General features: G+C 57.5%; 1 protein-coding gene across 1 annotated transcript in view; it reads right to left on the bottom strand.

The window, feature by feature from the left end:
• Positions 1–8,093: 8,093 nt before the first annotated feature.
• Positions 8,094–18,839, bottom strand: part of usp11 (ubiquitin specific peptidase 11) — a 44,962-nt gene continuing 34,216 nt past the window's right edge. The window contains exons 11-19 of the mRNA XM_041181413.1: positions 18,243–18,437; positions 17,326–17,456; positions 16,334–16,642; positions 14,831–14,901; positions 14,375–14,487; positions 13,203–13,352; positions 9,962–10,065; positions 9,168–9,256; positions 8,094–8,339 (exon numbers count right to left, since the gene is read on the bottom strand). Of these exons, the coding sequence (XP_041037347.1) occupies positions 8,199–8,339; positions 9,168–9,256; positions 9,962–10,065; positions 13,203–13,352; positions 14,375–14,487; positions 14,831–14,901; positions 16,334–16,642; positions 17,326–17,456; positions 18,243–18,437 (1,303 nt within the window). The 3' untranslated portion in view covers positions 8,094–8,198. The remainder of the gene's footprint in view (positions 8,340–9,167; positions 9,257–9,961; positions 10,066–13,202; positions 13,353–14,374; positions 14,488–14,830; positions 14,902–16,333; positions 16,643–17,325; positions 17,457–18,242; positions 18,438–18,839) is intronic.

Raw genomic sequence — 18,839 nt, 5'->3', positions numbered from 1 at the left:
CAGAAGGTTCTTATTACAGGAGGTAGGGAGTTTGTAAGTTCTCCCAAGAGAATATTCTCTCTCAGAACTTCACAGCTAGTTTCAACTCCTAATGCTCGTATCCATCAGTCAAAACTACTTTGCCTGGGCAAACTTAAGTTGAGTTTGAAAGGATTAAGCATTTTTCCCTTAAATTTCAAAACTCATATCCGCTCAAAATGACCCTTTTCACCGCATCATAATCCCTAGAAACCTCCTGACCGTGAAGCATAAATTTCCTGTGCTCTACCTGTCAACTTGCTCTGCATGGGCAAGGTCCAGTTTCCCTCTGGCCAGCTCATTTGTTTATCTATCTTCTCAAATTAAATAAAGAATCCTTCAACATCCCTTTCCTCAAACCTTGGAAGAGCGTGCACAAATTTAAACATCCCCCCCACTGGGTTCTGATCTGGAAATAGGTCCTGCCTCACCTACTGGTGTCTCTTTTCTAACTGGCAGCATTCAAAGCTGGAATTCTCTCTCTCTCTCTCTCTCTCTCCTCCTTTTCTAACCTCGCCATTTCTAATCCCCTTCCTTGTTTTCTCTCTCCTGCCGTTCTGCCTCTTCCCTTTGGAGATCCAAGTTTTTGCATTTCCATTTCCTTTTCTGCTGCCACTAGTTCCAATATATTTTTAAAATGTGCAACTGAATTTCAGCCCATTTCAATGAACCACCTCTTGGAGAACTCAATCTCTCTGGCATTCCATCCAATTTCAAATGCTGTGCCATCTCTTCCATTATCCCTGCCTTCCCAGCTTTTGCAGGCAACTCTTCTCTTAATGTACTTGCCAATTCAATGAACCTGGCTTTTGGAATCCCTTGTAAAATCGTCAAGGACACCTCTTCCACTTACAGGAAAGCTTTAGCAATTTCCAGTGCCATCTTATTTTTGACAGTACAAACTTGGTGTTTCCTTTTAGCTTTTATTTCTCACTAAATCTACACCCAAATCGCTGCTGTCTTTTGCTCCAAAATATCTCAGACCCGAGCCCCCAAACTTTGTCACGGTTCACTGGAGATAGTGCGCTGTAATATCAAGTCCCACTGCTCCCCGAGCCACAACAGATGTGATAAGTTTGATCAAACCAATGATTTCCCCAATTTTACCAAACTGTTCAATTTAGGTTAATAGAATACAAGCACCAGGGTTTGTAAACTTAAGTAAATAACTGTTTATTAAACAAATTGGCTTTAACTAGTGGCAAAAGAAAGAATTATGAGCTAACTTCTAACTCCATAACTTAAACTTTACCCCCTTAAATCCCTACACACACACGCACACACACACACACACATAAGACACACAAAACATGGCTTTTAATGGTGAGGTATAACAGTTCAATAGCACCAATCTGGAGTACAGGATTCGATGGGTTGATTTTAATTGACCTCTTCCAAATTCCTTGCAGTTTGTTGTTGATCACACGAGGTGGTCTCCCAGCACTTTCAGTCTGTGGTTCACTGGTGATTTCGTCCCCTTTTCCTCTTGACAGGGGTTTTCAGAGAAAGCAGGTTACAGGGATCTGAGGGATAGCTAGCGAGCTACTATGGCAGAATTGCTGCAATCTTACACAGGAGGGGGTGGTGGGTGGGTTTAGGTCTTCCCTCTTTGCAGACTAGGAGCTGTTCTCCTTTTACTGTTACCACACAAAGCCCTGGTCACGAACCAATTAAAATGCTGTCATCAAGCAGTTGCCCTTAGTTGAGAATCCCTGTCTGGCACTATCCTGTTCTCTTCTGGCACCCTATGTTCCAGGATAGCAGCATTGTAGATATGCATCATCCTGCTCCAGTGAACATGTCTTCCAAGGAAAAAAAAGGTTCTTTACCAGTGCTCACTTCCTGTTGACCCTTTCCAGATTAAATCCTTCACTCCACATTTATAATGGGAGTTTGCTATGTAAACATGTCACAGTGCCATTCCATTCTCCCACCATCGGAGGTGCTGCGCGCACACAACAGACATTCGACAGAGTCTTGCTCTTATACCTTCATGCTCCTGATTTCCTCCCCCACTCTCAAAAGCAGGTGAGCCTCCGTTGCACTCCCTCTACGGCAATAATATCCTTCCTCAGGGAAGGGGACCAAAGCTGCACACAGTACTCCGGGTGTGGCCTAACCAAGGTTCGATACAATCGAAGCAAGAATTCTCCTGTACTCAAATCCTCTTACGACCAAGGCCAGCACACCATTTAGCCTTCCTAATTGCCGACTGCACCTGAACATTAGCTTTCAGTGACTAACGGACAAGGACACCCAGGTCCCTTTGTACATCTACACTTTCTAATCTCATCTCCCTCTTATTCTTCAACGGTGTCCCTTGCTTCTAATACCAATGATGTGAAAGGATATGGGGGAAAAAAAAGAGTACGGGGGTGGGGGGGGCGGAAAAACGGCATTGAACTGGACAATCAGCCCTGATCGTGTCGAATAGCAGAGCAAGCGGGATGGGCTGAATGGCCTACAAGGGGAAACATCGTCCAGGTACCCGAACCCTCTCAAAGACCCTCAGGGCGTTTCAATCAGATCATCTCTCATTCTTCTAAACTCCAAGGGGCACAGGTCCCAACCTGCTCAACCGCTCCTCCTGAGACAACCCCCCCCACCCCCCACCGCCAACCTCTGGTTACCGACCCTCCTGCCACTGGAAACAGTTTCTCCTTACTGACTCGATCCAAACCCCCTCGTGATTCTGAACGCCTCGATTCAATCTCCCCCTTAACCTTCTCCGCTCGAAGGAGAACGATCCCAGTTTTGCCCCTTTGTTGGCAGCCCAGCCAGTTTACACACCCCCCACCCCCCCTAACTCCCCCCACTTTTGAGCGTCCCTATCGAATCTGCTTCCATCGGCCTTTCAGGCAGCGCCTTCCAGACCAGAAGGAGGCTCGAGTTTCTGCCGGAGATGTGTTGATATCTGTGAGAGCGGAGCAGGGAGTGGCTCCAGTGAGAGTCAGACATGTGCAGCAAGAGATTGCTTTAATTTAAATCATTTTGGTTTCCTTTTTAATATATTTATATACACAAGTCTGAGGCTGTTGGAACAATAAAAACCCATCATTTTGTAGAGCAGCAATTAACTAAACAAAAAAAAAAAGCAGGACAGTCTCTCTCTTTATATGAAAATACAATATATATCTGCCGAGAGACTCTTTAAAATCAGTGTCTATTTACCAAAGTCGTTTGACGAATGAAAACATCAGTTCGACAAATTGTACAGGTGGGTTCTGGAGTTCAGGCACAGGAATGACTGCCCAGGGTGGGCCAGAGCAGGGGAGTTAGCTGGACAGGGCTGCTGACCACCACCCAGCCGCAATGGGGTGGGGGTGGGGGGGTGGGGGGAGAAGAGGAGGGGAGCAGAGGGGGAGGGAGGGGGGAGCAGAGGGAGGAGATGGGGGAGGGAGGTGCGTTCTGGCCCCATCCCGGTGAGACTGCACCTGAACCATGGGTTCCAAACCCACCACCCCGACCCCACCCTGAGAGACTGAAATCAGTCCGACTGTGACTGGTGGCTCCAGATGTCCATCCATTTCCCTGAGGACCAGCGACCAGCACCCCCTCTCCCTCCCTCTGCCTCCCCCCCCCACCTCCATAGGGCAAAATTCATAACAGAAACGTGGCTGGAACATTAAAATTACCCATTTGATTGGGATTGAGCCACACAGCGGGAAGGGTAAGTGGAAGGGACGTCCGGATCAGGGTCTAAACACGTCAGACACCTGCCTCGCTCAGCTCGGAACCGACCGTAAACAGCACCCCCAACAACTCGCCACCACCCCCCCCCCCTCCACCCCGCAAAACTGCTCGCTTGGCTGGGCTGGAGACAGAGGAGGGGGGCGACTGGAATTTTATCTCCCTCAGGGGAGGGAGGGGTTGCGGGGGGGGGGGGCGGGGGGCAAGTACCTGTGTGGGAAGCTGTGCCATTAGGAGGGTCGTAGGGAGGGGGCCATTTCCCCCCCACCGAGGCCCACCACTCACTCACCAGCCCCCCCCTCCCCCCCGAGACCCTCCACTCACTCACTACCCACCCCCAACACCGGCCCTTAACTCGCCTCCTCCCCGCCCCCCCATCTCGATTCGGAGCAATAAGCCTGAATGAAAGCTGCAATGTCAAGGGGCAGACACCCCTGGTCTGGTGAGTGATGAGCGATAGGGCATCTGTTTCCAGGGGCGGGGGTAAGGAGTGCAAACTGACTTAGCTCTGTCTGCAGGGTAGCCCCTCTCTCACAAACTGCTCGTAGCTAATATTGTGCGAGAGAGGAAAGTGAGAGAGGAAAGTGAGAGAGGAAAGTGAGAGAGGAAAGTGAGAGAGGAAAGTGAGAGAGGAAAGTGAGAGAGGAAAGTGAGAGAGGAAAGTGAGAGAGGAAAGTGAGAGAGGAAAGTGAGAGAGGAAAGTGAGAGAGGAAAGTGAGAGAGGAAAGTGAGAGAGGAAAGTGAGAGAGGAAAGTGAGAGAGGAAAGTGAGAGAGGAAAGTGAGAGAGGAAAGTGAGAGAGGAAAGTGAGAGAGGAAAGTGAGAGAGGAAAGTGAGAGAGGAAAGTGAGAGAGGAAAGTGAGAGAGGAAAGTGAGAGAGGAAAGTGAGAGAGGAAAGTGAGAGAGGAAAGTGAGAGAGGAAAGTGAGAGAGGAAAGTGAGAGAGGAAAGTGAGAGAGGAAAGTGAGAGAGGAAAGTGAGAGAGGAAAGTGAGAGAGGAAAGTGAGAGAGGAAAGTGAGAGAGGAAAGTGAGAGAGGAAAGTGAGAGAGGAAAGTGAGAGAGGAAAGTGAGAGAGGAAAGTGAGAGAGGAAAGTGAGAGAGGAAAGTGAGAGAGGAAAGTGAGAGAGGAAAGTGAGAGAGGAAAGTGAGAGAGGAAAGTGAGAGAGGAAAGTGAGAGAGGAAAGTGAGAGAGGAAAGTGAGAGAGGAAAGTGAGAGAGGAAAGTGAGAGAGGAAAGTGAGAGAGGAAAGTGAGAGAGGAAAGTGAGAGAGGAAAGTGAGAGAGGAAAGTGAGAGAGGAAAGTGAGAGAGGAAAGTGAGAGAGGAAAGTGAGAGAGGAAAGTGAGAGAGGAAAGTGAGAGAGGAAAGTGAGAGAGGAAAGTGAGAGAGGAAAGTGAGAGAGGAAAGTGAGAGAGGAAAGTGAGAGAGGAAAGTGAGAGAGGAAAGTGAGAGAGGAAAGTGAGAGAGGAAAGTGAGAGAGGAAAGTGAGAGAGGAAAGTGAGAGAGGAAAGTGAGAGAGGAAAGTGAGAGAGGAAAGTGAGAGAGGAAAGTGAGAGAGGAAAGTGAGAGAGGAAAGTGAGAGAGGAAAGTGAGAGAGGAAAGTGAGAGAGGAAAGTGAGAGAGGAAAGTGAGAGAGGAAAGTGAGAGAGGAAAGTGAGAGAGGAAAGTGAGAGAGGAAAGTGAGAGAGGAAAGTGAGAGAGGAAAGTGAGAGAGGAAAGTGAGAGAGGAAAGTGAGAGAGGAAAGTGAGAGAGGAAAGTGAGAGAGGAAAGTGAGAGAGGAAAGTGAGAGAGGAAAGTGAGAGAGGAAAGTGAGAGAGGAAAGTGAGAGAGGAAAGTGAGAGAGGAAAGTGAGAGAGGAAAGTGAGAGAGGAAAGTGAGAGAGGAAAGTGAGAGAGGAAAGTGAGAGAGGAAAGTGAGAGAGGAAAGTGAGAGAGGAAAGTGAGAGAGGAAAGTGAGAGAGGAAAGTGAGAGAGGAAAGTGAGAGAGGAAAGTGAGAGAGGAAAGTGAGAGAGGAAAGTGAGAGAGGAAAGTGAGAGAGGAAAGTGAGAGAGGAAAGTGAGAGAAGAAAGTGAGAGAGGAAAGTGAGAGAGGAAAGTGAGAAAGAAAGAGAGAGAAAGAGAGAGAAAGAGAGAGAAAGAGAGAGAAAGAGAGAGAAAGAGAGAGAAAGAGAGAGAAAGAGAGAGAAAGAGAGAGAAAGAGAGAGAAAGAGAGAGAAAGAGAGAAAAAGAGAGAAAAAGAGAGAAAGAGAGAAAAAGAGAGAGAAAGAGAGAAAAAGAGAGAGAAAGAGAGAAAAAGAGAGAGAAAGAGAGAAAAAGAGAGAAAAAGAGAGAAAAAGAGAGAAAAAGAGAGAGAGAGAGAGAAAGCGAGAGAGAGAGAGAAAGCGAGAGAGAGAGAGAAAGCGAGAGAGAGAGAGAAAGCGAGAGAGAGAGAGAAAGCGAGAGAGAGAGAGAAAGCGAGAGAGAGAGAGAAAGCGAGAGAGAGAGAGAAAGCGAGAGAGAGAGAGAAAGCGAGAGAGAGAGAGAAAGCGAGAGAGAGAGAGAGAAAGCGCGAGAGAAAGCGCGAGAGAAAGCGCGAGAGAAAGCGCGAGAGAAAGCGCGAGAGAAAGCGCGAGAGAAAGCGCGAGAGAAAGCGCGAGAGAAAGCGCGAGAGAAAGCGCGAGAGAAAGCGCGAGAGAAAGCGCGAGAGAAAGCGCGAGAGAAAGCGCGAGAGAAAGCGCGAGAGAAAGCGCGAGAGAAAGCGTGAGAGCGAGAAAGCGTGAGAGCGAGAAAGCGTGAGAGCGAGAAAGCGTGAGAGCGAGAAAGCGTGAGAGCGAGAAAGCGAGAAAGCGTGAGAGCGAGAAAGCGTGAGAGCGAGAAAGCGTGAGAGCGAGAAAGCGTGAGAGCGAGAAAGCGTGAGAGCGAGAAAGTGTGAGAGCGAGAAAGTGTGAGAGCGAGTGTGCACAAGAGAGAATGAGAGTGAGAGAGTGACTGTGCGTACGAGTGTCAGAGAGAGAGGGAGAGAGAGAGAGAGCGAGCGTGTGCGTGTGAGTGAGCGTGCACATGTATGTGTATTACCCATGCACACGACTGCATGAGCAGAGTTCCTAAAACTATTCAGAGTGACTGGGCGGGGAGTGTGCGCAGACCCAGCGTGGAGTTTTGCCCGCGTTATAAATAGAGCAGCGTATATATTAAAATCTTTCAACCTGCCCGCCCTCACACCGACTGTGCGCTGACAGACCCCTATCCCGATAGCGCAACTACCCCACCACCCACTACAAACCCAAACAAGCATTAAGGCCACTTGTGGAAACGTCCCAAAGATCACAGTGGACGGAGGGAGAATCGACTGGGAGCAGAGGAACCTCGGAGAGGGGGGAGGGAGGGAGGGGAGGGATGGTGAGGGGGAACGTTTCACTGGAAACTGGAACTCCTTTGCATCATAACTGCATCGAACTGTAAATCCCTGAGATAATCAAACAGTTTGAGAGAAAAGACGAACCTTTCCAAATAATATTCCAATCTTCCAGAATCTGGAACCAGCGTGTCGCACAGCAAGATCTCGCACGCCGGCTGACAAACCCACACCACGAGCTCGAATCGGCCAATCGTGGCATTACCGCTTGGCCTCGGCGCCCTCTGTGGAGGCGGAGGTGGGGGGGGGGGGGGAGGAGCGATGCCTCACCAGGTCGAATATGCTACCGACGCCGGTAGCTGAAGACCGGCGAGCAGCAGTCAGGCCAGACTGCGAGGCCGGAGGGTGGGGGGGGGGGGGGGAAGAGAATTTGGACGACCAGCAAACCCCCACCCCGACCTGAGGCCCGATGAAGGTCCCTCCGCCACCCTCCCACCCCCCACGGTGAGTGACCAAGGGGTCCCCGCCCCCTCAGCGACAGAAGCTCCGTCGCCGGGTTTGGGCTTTGGGATTGGAGGGAGGGTGGCGGGGGGGGGGGGAGCTGGGAGACTGTAGATAAAACCTCCTGTACCTCCCCCCACCCCCAACCCCCCGAACGCGTCCTACCTGGTCCTGGGTGAGGGAGGAGAGGCAAAATCGCCCAGCGCCCGGCGGAGGGTCCCGGGTTAAGAGACAATTAAAAAAATTTAAAACTCGGCCTGGAGCTCGGGCCAGACGGAGACAGAGAAAGTCGCACCCCGGCAGCGGGTTTAAAAAGCAGTGCACGGTCAGGTGCCACACTCGGACACAGGTTAGAACGAGGGGGGGGCGGCGGTGGGGGGTTCCAAAACCGATTGGCCCTCCCTCTCCTTCCCCCACTGACCCATCAGACAACAGGCCCCTCGACACCTTCGACCCCGGACTCCTGGATTTGGTCCAGCTGATCCAGTTGCGGTTTGGTAGTGGGGGAGGTGGGGGGGGTGGTGGGGGTGTTGATGGTGGGTAAGGTGGGGAGGGGGCAGGTGGGAGGGTCTCGCTCTGGTTACCGATGGTGGGTCGGTGGGGGGGGTGGGAAAGAGATACGAGAGCGGGACGTTTCCAGTCCCGAGGGAGGAGTCGGTCAGTCCAGATCCATCGTCTCCTCGTCGGCTGGTGGAGCTGGCTTCTCATCCTGGGGGCTGCAGCTCGGACAGGCGACTGGCTCTGCAGGCTGGTTGATCTTCTCCTGTAGCTGGTAGAACAGCACGTAGGCAGCGCTGCTCTGTCAGTCAGAGAACGAGAGAGTTAATGCTTCCTGTTCACGCAGTGGAGAGGCTGCAGGAACTGGGATTGTTCCCCTTTTAGGGCGGAGATTGAATCGAGGCGTTCGGAATTACGGGGGTGGTGGGGGGGGCAGGTGGGGGGGGTGGTTTTGGATCGAGTCAATGAGGAGAAAGTGTTTCCAGTGGCGAGAGGGTCGGTAGCCAGAGGGGTGGGGGACACTGGCTCTCTTCAATCTGAGGGAGATGGAGGGGCCCGAGCGAGAGAGTCCCGGCCGCCAATGGTGGAGCGATGGGAATTCGGGGGATGCTCAAGAGGCCGGAATTGGAGGAGCGCAGAGATCTCGGAGGGTTGGAGGAGGGTAACAGAGATAGGGAGGGGTGTAGGGGCTGGAGGAGGTTACAGAGATAGGGAGGGGTGTAGGGGCTGGAGGAGGTTACAGAGATAGGGAGGGGTGTAGGGGCTGGAGGAGGGTAACAGAGATAGGGAGGGGTGTAGGGGCTGGAGGAGGTTACAGAGATAGGGAGGGGTGTAGGGGCTGGAGGAGGTTACAGAGATAGGGAGGGGGTGAGGAGGGATTTGAAAACGAGGATGAGGATTTGAAAATGGAGGTGTTGCCGGACCGGGAGCCGGTGTGGGTCAGTGAGCACAGGGGGTGATGGGTGAAGGGGACTCGGTGTGAGTTCGGACACGGGGGACAGTGGAGATCTGGATGAGCCGAGGTTTACGGAGGGCGGGTGGGGGGGGCGGGGAGGTGGGGTTGAAGCTGGTCAGGACCCTGTTCAGGTGGCTTTGAGCTGAGTTAGGACACTAATGGCTTCTCACTCACCACGATATGGTCCATCGATGCAAATGTCACCTTACTATCGTCAAAGTAATACCACTGACCGTCATCTTTGTTCCTGGCAATTGTCGTATCTGTAAGTGGACATCAACTGTTAAAGTTCTCATCCGTCCCTCTATCCCCACACACCCAGCCCCCAAAAACCACATCCCCCTCTCCCACGGGTGCTGACTCTCATTCAGGGCTCCACCTGGCCCTCTGACAGCTTCCCATAAGGGTGCAGGTGACTGAATCCTCAATAGCAGCTCTGTCTGGCCAGTGTGCAGCCGCATTTAAACTTTCACCAACCTCCCTGCATCACACAGCACCCAACGGCAGTCACCGAACCCATGCCCCCTAACCCAGACTCAATTCCTGTGTAACAGGCTCGAGGAGGGGCTGAATGGCCTCCTCCTGTTCCTGTGTAACAGGCTCGAGGAGGGGCTGAATGGCCTCCTCCTGTTCCTGTGTAACAGGCTCGAGGAGGGGCTGAATGGCCTCCTCCTGTTCCTGTGTAACAGGCTCGAGGAGGGGCTGAATGGCCTCCTCCTGTTCCTGTGTAACAGGCTCGAGGAGGGGCTGAATGGCCTCCTCCTGTTCCTGTGTAACAGGCTCGAGGAGGGGCTGAATGGCCTCCTCCTGTTCCTGTGTAACAGGCTCGAGGAGGGGCTGAATGGCCTCCTCCTGTTCCTGTGTAACAGGTTCGAGGAGGGGCTGAATGGCCTCCTCCTGTTCCTGTGTAACAGGCTCGAGGAGGGGCTGAATGGCCTCCCCCAGCTCCGATGTTGTGCTGTACTCACAGTGTCCATCTCGAAGTCCTCCATAGTGATTCGAAACAGCAATCAGGTCGTATTTGGAGTTTTTAGCCTTGGGATTGATAAGGAAATCGGAGAGATCCAGGTCCCTGTGGAGTGAAACAGCCGTTTAACATTAGCATCTGTGTGGCGCCCTCCAACTTCACCCAGTGCCCCCTGTGTGACACACTCTACCTTCACCCAGTGCCCCCTGTGTGACACTCTCTACCTTCACCCAGCGCCCCGTGTGTGACACACTCTACCTTCACCCAGTGCCCCCTGTGTGACACTCTCTACCTTCACCCAGTGCCCCCTGTGTGACACTCTCTACCTTCACCCAGTGCCCCCTGTGTGACACTCTCTACCTTCACCCAGTGCCGTGTGTGTGTGACACATTCTACCTTCACCCAGTGCCCCCTGTGTGACACTCTCTACCTTCACCCAGTGCCCCCTGTGTGACACTCTCTACCTTCACCCAGTGCCCCCTGTGTGACACTCTCTACCTTCACCCAGCGCCCCGTGTGACACACTCTACCTTCACCCAGCGCCGTGTGTGTGTGACACTCTCTACCTTCACCCAGCGCCCCCTGTGTGACACACTCTACCTTCACCCAGCGCCCCCTGTGTGACACAATCTACCTTCACCCAGCGCCCCCTGTGTGACACACTCTACCTTCACCCAGTGCCGGTGTGACACTCTCTACCTTCACCCAGTGCCCCCTGTGTGACACTCTCTACCTTCACCCAGTGCCCCCTGTGTGACACTCTCTACCTTCACCCAGCACCCCCTGTGTGACACTCTCTACCTTCACCCAGTGCCGTGTGTGTGACACTCTCTACCTTCACCCAGTGCCGTGTGTGTGACACTCTCTACCTTCACCCAGCACCCCATGTGACACTCTCTACCTTCACCCAGTGCCGTGTGTGTGACACTCTCTACCTTCACCCAGTGCCCCGTGTGACACTCTCTACCTTCACCCAGTGCCCCGTGTGACACTCTCTACCTTCACCCAGTGCCCCGTGTGACACTCTCTACCTTCACCCAGTGCCCCGTGTGACACTCTCTACCTTCACCCAGTGCCCCGTGTGACACTCTCTACCTTCACCCAGTGCCCCGTGTGACACTCTCTACCTTCACCCAGCGCCCCGTGTGACACTCTCTACCTTCACCCAGCACCCCCTGTGTGACACTCTCTACCTTCACCCAGTGCCCCGTGTGACACTCTCTACCTTCACCCAGTGCCCCGTGTGACACTCTCTACCTTCACCCAGTGCCCCGTGTGACACTCTCTACCTTCACCCAGTGCCCCGTGTGACACTCTCTACCTTCACCCAGTGCCCCGTGTGACACTCTCTACCTTCACCCAGTGCCCCGTGTGACACTCTCTACCTTCACCCAGTGCCCCGTGTGACACTCTCTACCTTCACCCAGTGCCCCGTGTGACACTCTCTACCTTCACCCAGTGCCCCGTGTGACACTCTCTACCTTCACCCAGTGCCCCGTGTGACACTCTCTACCTTCACCCAGTGCCCCGTGTGACACTCTCTACCTTCACCCAGCGCCCCCTGTGTGACACTCTCTACCTTCACCCAGCGCCCCCTGTGTGACACTCTCTACCTTCACCCAGAGCCCCCTGTGTGACACTCTCTACCTTCACCCAGTGCCGTGTGTGTGACACTCTCTACCTTCACCCAGTGCCCCCTGTGTGACACTCTCTACCTTCACCCAGTGCCCCCTGTGTGACACTCTCTACCTTCACCCAGTGCCCCCTGTGTGACACTCTCTACCTTCACCCAGCACCCCCTGTGTGACACTCTCTACCTTCACCCAGTGCCGTGTGTGTGACACTCTCTACCTTCACCCAGTGCCGTGTGTGTGACACTCTCTACCTTCACCCAGCACCCCATGTGACACTCTCTACCTTCACCCAGTGCCGTGTGTGAGACACTCTCTACCTTCACCCAGTGCCCCCTGTGTGACACTCTCTACCTTCACCCAGTGCCGGTGTGACACTCTCTACCTTCACCCAGTGCCCCCTGTGTGACACTCTCTACCTTCACCCAGCGCCGTTTGTGTGACACTCTCTACCTTCACCCAGCGCCGTGTGTGTGACACTCTCTACCTTCACCCAGTGCCCCCTGTGTGACACTCTCTACCTTCACCCAGAGCCCCCTGTGACACTCTCTACCTTCACCCAGCGCCCCCTGTGTGACACTCTCTACCTTCACCCAGTGCCCCCTGTGTGATACTCTCTACCTTCACCCAGTGCCGTGTGTGTGACACTCTCTACCTTCACCCAGTGCCCCGTGTGACACTCTCTACCTTCACCCAGTGCCGTGTATGTGACACTCTCTACCTTCACCCAGTGCCCCGTGTGACACTCTCTACCTTCACCCAGTGCCGTGTGTGACACTCTCTACCTTCACCCAGCGCCCCCTGTGTGACACTCTCTACCTTCACCCAGTGCCGTGTGTGTGACACTCTCTTCCTTCACCCAGCACCCCCTGTGTGACACTCTCTACCTTCACCCAGTGGCCCCTGTGTGACACTCTCTGCGGAAACCGTTAATATTTAAAGGGAGCTCAAGTACCCACTGAAAGGAACTTGCTACAGGCTCTCATGTGTCTAAACTTTTAAGACATGGAAATATATCGGCCGTTCCTTCACTGCGGATCAAAATCAAAATCCTGGAACTCCCTCCCTAACAGCACGGTGAGTGCACCTGCACCGCGGACTGCAGCGGCTCACCCCCCACCTTCTCAAGGGGCAATCAGGGATGGGGAAATAAATGCTGGGCCCAGCCAGCGACACCCACATCCCACGAACAAACAAACAAACAGATTTCCCTGTATAGGTAAAAAAAAACAATAAGCAAAGCAAGGGCTTATTAACCTAACACCAGAGTTTGTGAAGGTTTGAGGGGGGTCAATCCAGTTTCCCCTTTAGTCCAAATCCCACCCGGGTTCTCTTATGCACCGGGATCCTGACCGTTCATTCGCTGCTCCATCTCCAATCAAACCAAGGATGCCACAGCCCCTTGGAATTCACTTGGGTGTTTCCCCCAATATTCCAACCATTGCCCGAGGTGCAATATTTCAGCGGGACTTATCCATTAGCTTTTGGCCTAGTGATCCCCCACCCTCCCTTCAAAAGGGGAGCATGCTTAGCGAGCTCCGTGGGGTGGGGAGGGGGGGGGGGGCGGTGTGGTGTGTGTGTGGGGGAGGGGCGAATGCACACGCCACTCACTTGAGCGGGAACTCGACCAGAGTGTCCAGCTTCTCCTTCCAGAGCCGGGTGTACGAGAAACGCTTGAGGTGGATGATCAGGACCTCGGGCAGTGACCACAGGTCAAACTTCTTGGTGGCCAGTTGGTGCTCCTTACAGGCTGGGCAGTACCTAAGGGAGAGGCAGAAAGCAGAGCGTCAGAGAGGGGGCAAGACGGGAGGCGGAGGGGGGAAGGGGGCGACGGGCCGAGGGGAATGGGGGGGGAGCAGGAAGGATGGACGGGCCGAGGGGAGGGGGGGGGCAGGAAGGATGGACGGGCCGAGGGGAGGGGGGGGGCAGGAAGGAGGGACGGGCCGAGGGGAGGGGGGGGGGCAGGAAGGAGGGACGGGCCGAGGGGAGGGGAGGAGGGGGGGGGGCAGGAAGGAGGGACAGGCCGAGGGGAGGGGAGGAGGGAAGGAGGGGCAGGCCGAGGGGAGGGGAGGAGGGAAGGAGGGGCAGGCCGAGGGGAGGGGAGGAGGGAAGGAGGGAAGGAGGGACAGGCCGAGGGGAGGGGAGGAGGGAAGGAGGGGCAGGCCGAGGGGAGGGGAGGAGGGAAGGAGGGGCAGGCCGAGGGGAGGGGAGGAGGGGAGGAGGGGCAGGCCGAGGGGAGGGGAGGAGGGGCAGGCCGAGGGGAGGGGAGGAGGGGCAGGCCGAGGGGAGGGGAGGAGGGAAGGAGGGGCAGGCCGAGGGGAGGGGAGGAGGGAAGGAGGGGCAGGCCGAGGGGAGGGGAGGAGGGAAGGAGGGGCAGGCCGAGGGGAGGGGAGGAGGGAAGGAGGGGCAGGCCGAGGGGAGGGGAGGAGGGAAGGAGGGGCAGGCCGAGGGGAGGGGAGGAGGGGCAGGCCGAGGGGAGGGGCGGAGGGGAGGAGGGGCAGGCCGAGGGGAGGGGCGGAGGGGAGGAGGGGCAGGCCGAGGGGAGGGGAGGAGGGGCGGAGGGGCAGGCCGAGGGGAGGGGAGGAGGGAGGAGGGGCAGGCCGAGGGGAGGGGAGGAGGGAAGGAGGGGCAGGCCGAGGGGAGGGGAGGAGGGAAGGAGGGGCAGGCCGAGGGGAGGGGAGGCTGAGTGGGGAGTTGGGGAACAGACCAAGGGAGGTTCGGAGGGGTGGGGGAGGGGGGTGGTGGGGGGTGGTCAGCGAGGGGTCAGTGTTTCCCATCCTCACCAGGGGTTTTGCTCCTCCAGTGTCTCCTTCGTTGTAAACAGATCGATGCACTCGGTCAAGGTCACCGAGGCTTTGGCGGGCATCACCCCCATGCTGCGATCCTTCACGTACTTCTGTGCGGGAGTGAAAATCCGGTCAAAGGCAGGTTTATATCGCCCGCGTCGCGCCAGCGTTACAATTCCCCACCCCCCCCCCAACCCACACCCACACCCACACCCTGGGCGTGCAGAGGAGGGTCAGCCCCTGGAGAACGGAGCTCAACCCTCCCCCCTGCTCGCTGCGCAGGGGGGCGGGGGGGGGAGAGAGAGATTAGTACTGGCAGTGACGCCGCCCCAGTCGAATAGCCACACGAATAAACCGGAGTTGCTGGAGGGGGCCGGCGGAGAGCGTCGGGCCTCGGGTGGGGGTGGAGAGGGTGGGAGAGCGGCAGGTGAAGGGGTTAATGCCGCTGCGTACCTCAGCCTCAATCTCGTTGTAGTACCGCTTCTTCATGTCACTGTCCCAGTCCAGGGCGATGTACAGTTGAGCTGAAACAGAAGAATTTAAGTCAGGTCAAGGAACAACTTGGAGCGACAGCCCAGACACTCTGACGGAGAGAGAGGGTCATCTGTTCAAACCATCACCACCCAGGTCGTCTGCACACTGGACCCGCAGGAAAGCGCCGCGCCGCGGGAGGGTCAGCGCCGAGGGGGCGCCGCGCCGCGGGAGGGTCAGCGCCGAGGGGGCGCCGCGCCGCGGGAGGGTCAGCGCCGAGGGGGCGCCGCGCCGCGGGAGGGTCAGCGCCGAGGGAGGCGCCGCGCCGCGGGAGGGTCAGCGCCGAGGGAGCGCCGCGCCGCGGGAGGGTCAGCGCCGAGGGAGCGCCGCGCCGCGGGAGGGTCAGCGCCGAGGGAGCGCCGCGCCGCGGGAGGGTCAGCGCCGAGGGAGCGCCGCGCCGCGGGAGGGTCAGCGCCGAGGGAGCGCCGCGCCGCGGGAGGGTCAGCGCCGAGGGAGCGCCGCGCCGCGGGAGGGTCAGCGCCGAGGGAGCGCCGCGCCGCGGGAGGGTCAGCGCCGAGGGAGCGCCGCGCCGCGGGAGGGTCAGCGCCGAGGGAGCGCCGCGCCGCGGGAGGGTCAGCGCCGAGGGAGCGCCGCGCCGCGGGAGGGTCAGCGCCGAGGGAGCGCCGCGCCGCGGGAGGGTCAGCGCCGAGGGAGCGCCGCGCCGCGGGAGGGTCAGCGCCGAGGGAGCGCCGCGCCGCGGGAGGGTCAGCGCCGAGGGAGCGCCGCGCCGCGGGAGGGTCAGCGCCGAGGGAGCGCCGCGCCGCGGGAGGGTCAGCGCCGAGGGAGCGCCGCGCCGCGGGAGGGTCAGCGCCGAGGGAGCGCCGCGCCGCGGGAGGGTCAGCGCCGAGGGAGCGCCGCGCCGCGGGAGGGTCAGCGCCGAGGGAGCGCCGCGCCGCGGGAGGGTCAGCGCCGAGGGAGCGCCGCGCCGCGGGAGGGTCAGCGCCGAGGGAGCGCCGCGCCGCGGGAGGGTCAGCGCCGAGGGAGCGCCGCGCCGCGGGAGGGTCAGCGCCGAGGGAGCGCCGCGCCGCGGGAGGGTCAGCGCCGAGGGAGCGCCGCGCCGCGGGAGGGTCAGCGCCGAGGGAGCGCCGCGCCGCGGGAGGGTCAGCGCCGAGGGAGCGCCGCGCCGCGGGAGGGTCAGCGCCGAGGGAGCGCCGCGCCGCGGGAGGGTCAGCGCCGAGGGAGCGCCGCGCCGCGGGAGGGTCAGCGCCGAGGGAGCGCCGCGCCGCGGGAGGGTCAGCGCCGAGGGAGCGCCGCGCCGCGGGAGGGTCAGCGCCGAGGGAGCGCCGCGCTGTCGGTGGGTCAGCGCCGAGGGAGCGCCGCGCTGTCGGAGGGTCAGTGCCGAGGGAGCGCCGCACTGTCGGATCTTGTGTTAAACGGAGGGCCACAATCATGGTGCACTCTGAGGCCACAGCTGAAAGCACTCACGGTTGAAGTTGACTTTGCTCCTGTCCTGTGCCCCTCGCTCGGTCACCCCATTAGCATTGACATTCTGGAAAGTGAAGAGGGGTCTTCGGGACCCCCGGGCTTTGCGCTTCTTTAAGGGCCTCTTCTCTGGGGAGGGGCTGCCCACCTCACACTCCCCCTCTGGCTCCAAGCGCCCCCCTCTTGGCTCCGGGGTCGAGACCCTGTCCGCTCCTCCCGGACAGGCACCACGGTCACTGCCGTCAGGTTCGGGGGTCGCATCGGGGTCACGGGCTGGCGTGGGTGTCGGTGAGTTAATAACCCCTTCATCACCTGAGAGAACCAGAGAGGTGGGGGGGGGCGGTCAAAATAATCCAGCTCCCTCACACTGTCACTCAGTAACCCTTCTCCCCCCAGCGCCCTGTGTTACTGACTGTATCTCTACTGATGTTAATCCAGCTCCCTCACACTGTCACTCAGTAACCCCTCTCCCCCCAGCGCCCAGTGTTACTGACTGTGTCTCTACTGATGTTAATCCAGCTCCCTCACACTCTCACTCAGTAATCCCTCTTCCCCCAATGCCCTGTGTTACTGACTGTATCTCTACTGATGTTAATCCAGCTCCCTCACACTGTCACTCAGTAACTCCTCTCCCCCCCAGTGCCCTGTGTTACTGACTGTATCTCTACTGATGTTAATCCAGCTCCCTCACACTGTCACTCAGTAACCCCTCTCCCCCCAGCGCCCTGTGTTACTGACTGTATCTCTACTGATGTTAATCCAGCTCCCTCACACTGTCACTCAGTAACCCCTCACCCCCCCATCTCCCTGTGTTACTGACTGTATCTCTACTGATGTTAATCCAGCTCCCTCACACTGTCACTCAGTAACCCCTCTCCCCCCAGCGCCCTGTGTTACTGACTGTATCTCTACTGATGTTAATCCAGCTCCCTCACACTGTCACTCAGTAACCCCTCTCCCCCCCAGTGCCCTGTGTTACTGATTCTCATTCCTACCTTCACCCAGTCCGTTTGTCTGCTGTTGGTATGTCTCTTGTTCTCCATCCTCCTTTGCGTCTTCTTCGTCTTCCTCGTCATTCTCCTCTTCCTCCTCCTCGTCTTCTGATGTGGGGCGTGACACATACCGTCTGCAGAAAAGATAATGGCCGAGAGTTCAGATGTTATGCTGGAAGAAAGATCTCTCACTTCCCATGGAACTGGTTCATACTCTGTCCCCTTCCCCATCCAATTGTGTTACCCCAGACTATCCCTCTGACAGTGCGGCGCTCCCTCAGCACTGACCCTCCGACAGTGCGGCGCTCCCTCAGCACTGACCCTCCGACAGCGCGGCGCTCCCTCAGCACTGACCCTCCGACAGCGCGGCGCTCCCTCAGCACTGACCCTCCGACAGCGCGGCGCTCCCTCAGCACTGACCCTCCGACAGCGCGGCGCTCCCTCAGCACTGACCCTCCGACAGTGCGGCGCTCCCTCAGCACTGACCCTCCGACAGTGCGGCGCTCCCTCAGCACTGACCCTCCGACAGCGCGGCGCTCCCTCAACCATTACCCTCCGACAGTGCGGCGCTCCCTCAGCGCTGACCCTCCGACAGTGCGGCGCTCCCTCAGCGCTGACCCTCCGACAGTGCGGCGCTCCCTCAGCGCTGACCCTCCAACAGTGCGGCGCTCCCTCAGCGCTGACCCTCCAACAGTGCGGCGCTCCCTCAGCGCTGACCCTCCAACAGTGCGGCGCTCCCTCAGCGCTGACCCTCCAACAGTGCGGCGCTCCCTCAGCGCTGACCCTCCAACAGTGCGGCGCTCCCTCAGCGCTGACCCTCCAACAGTGCGGCGCTCCCTCAGCGCTGACCCTCCAACAGTGCGGCGCTCCCTCAGCGCTGACCCTCCCTTATTTAAGGTGTAATAGTCAGACAGACGTACGCGAGTCGCTCGAGGAGAAGCTCATACAAAGCTTCCCAGGATAGGTGGGACCTTGGGACTGATACCAGTAGTGGATGACCAAACATATATGTGGAGGTGCTGTAATCTCGGTAACTCATCTTCTCCCTGAAATAGATGGGCAGGATCACATCGTCACTGTCGTCCTCATCCTCCATGTTGCTCGTCACCTCAAAACTGTAACCAAGGCAGACAGAGGGAGACGTTAATGCTTCGTATTTAATAACACGCGAGAGCAGTTCCTGCAGTACCAGAGCACACCTGACAGTGGCAGTGCCGAGCACAGGCTCCAAGGACTCGCCGCTGCCACCTGCAGGAACCTGGAGGCACTCTGCCCACCCACAGTGGCTTTACCCTCCCTCCGCGGGTCCCACTACCACCCTCCCCAACCCTTCTCTGCCCTTCAGCCGCGCGAGGGCTGGATGAGTCCGGCGCCGGCCGGATACTCCGCTGCTGGGGGGGGGGGGGGGTGGGGGGGGGGGGGGTGCCCGCTAGCCGAAGCTGCTCTCTGGAGCAGCCATTTAAAAACGGAGGGTGGGGGGGGGAATTGGGGGACTCCGAGGTGCAGAGGGATCTGGG

The sequence above is a fragment of the Carcharodon carcharias genome (genome assembly GCF_017639515.1).
Source record: "Carcharodon carcharias isolate sCarCar2 chromosome 35 unlocalized genomic scaffold, sCarCar2.pri SUPER_35_unloc_23, whole genome shotgun sequence".
In the NCBI taxonomy this organism is placed as follows: Eukaryota; Metazoa; Chordata; class Chondrichthyes; order Lamniformes; family Lamnidae; genus Carcharodon; species Carcharodon carcharias.
The sequence above is the reverse complement of the archived record's forward strand: the minus strand, read 5'-3'. Positions and strand labels throughout refer to the sequence as shown.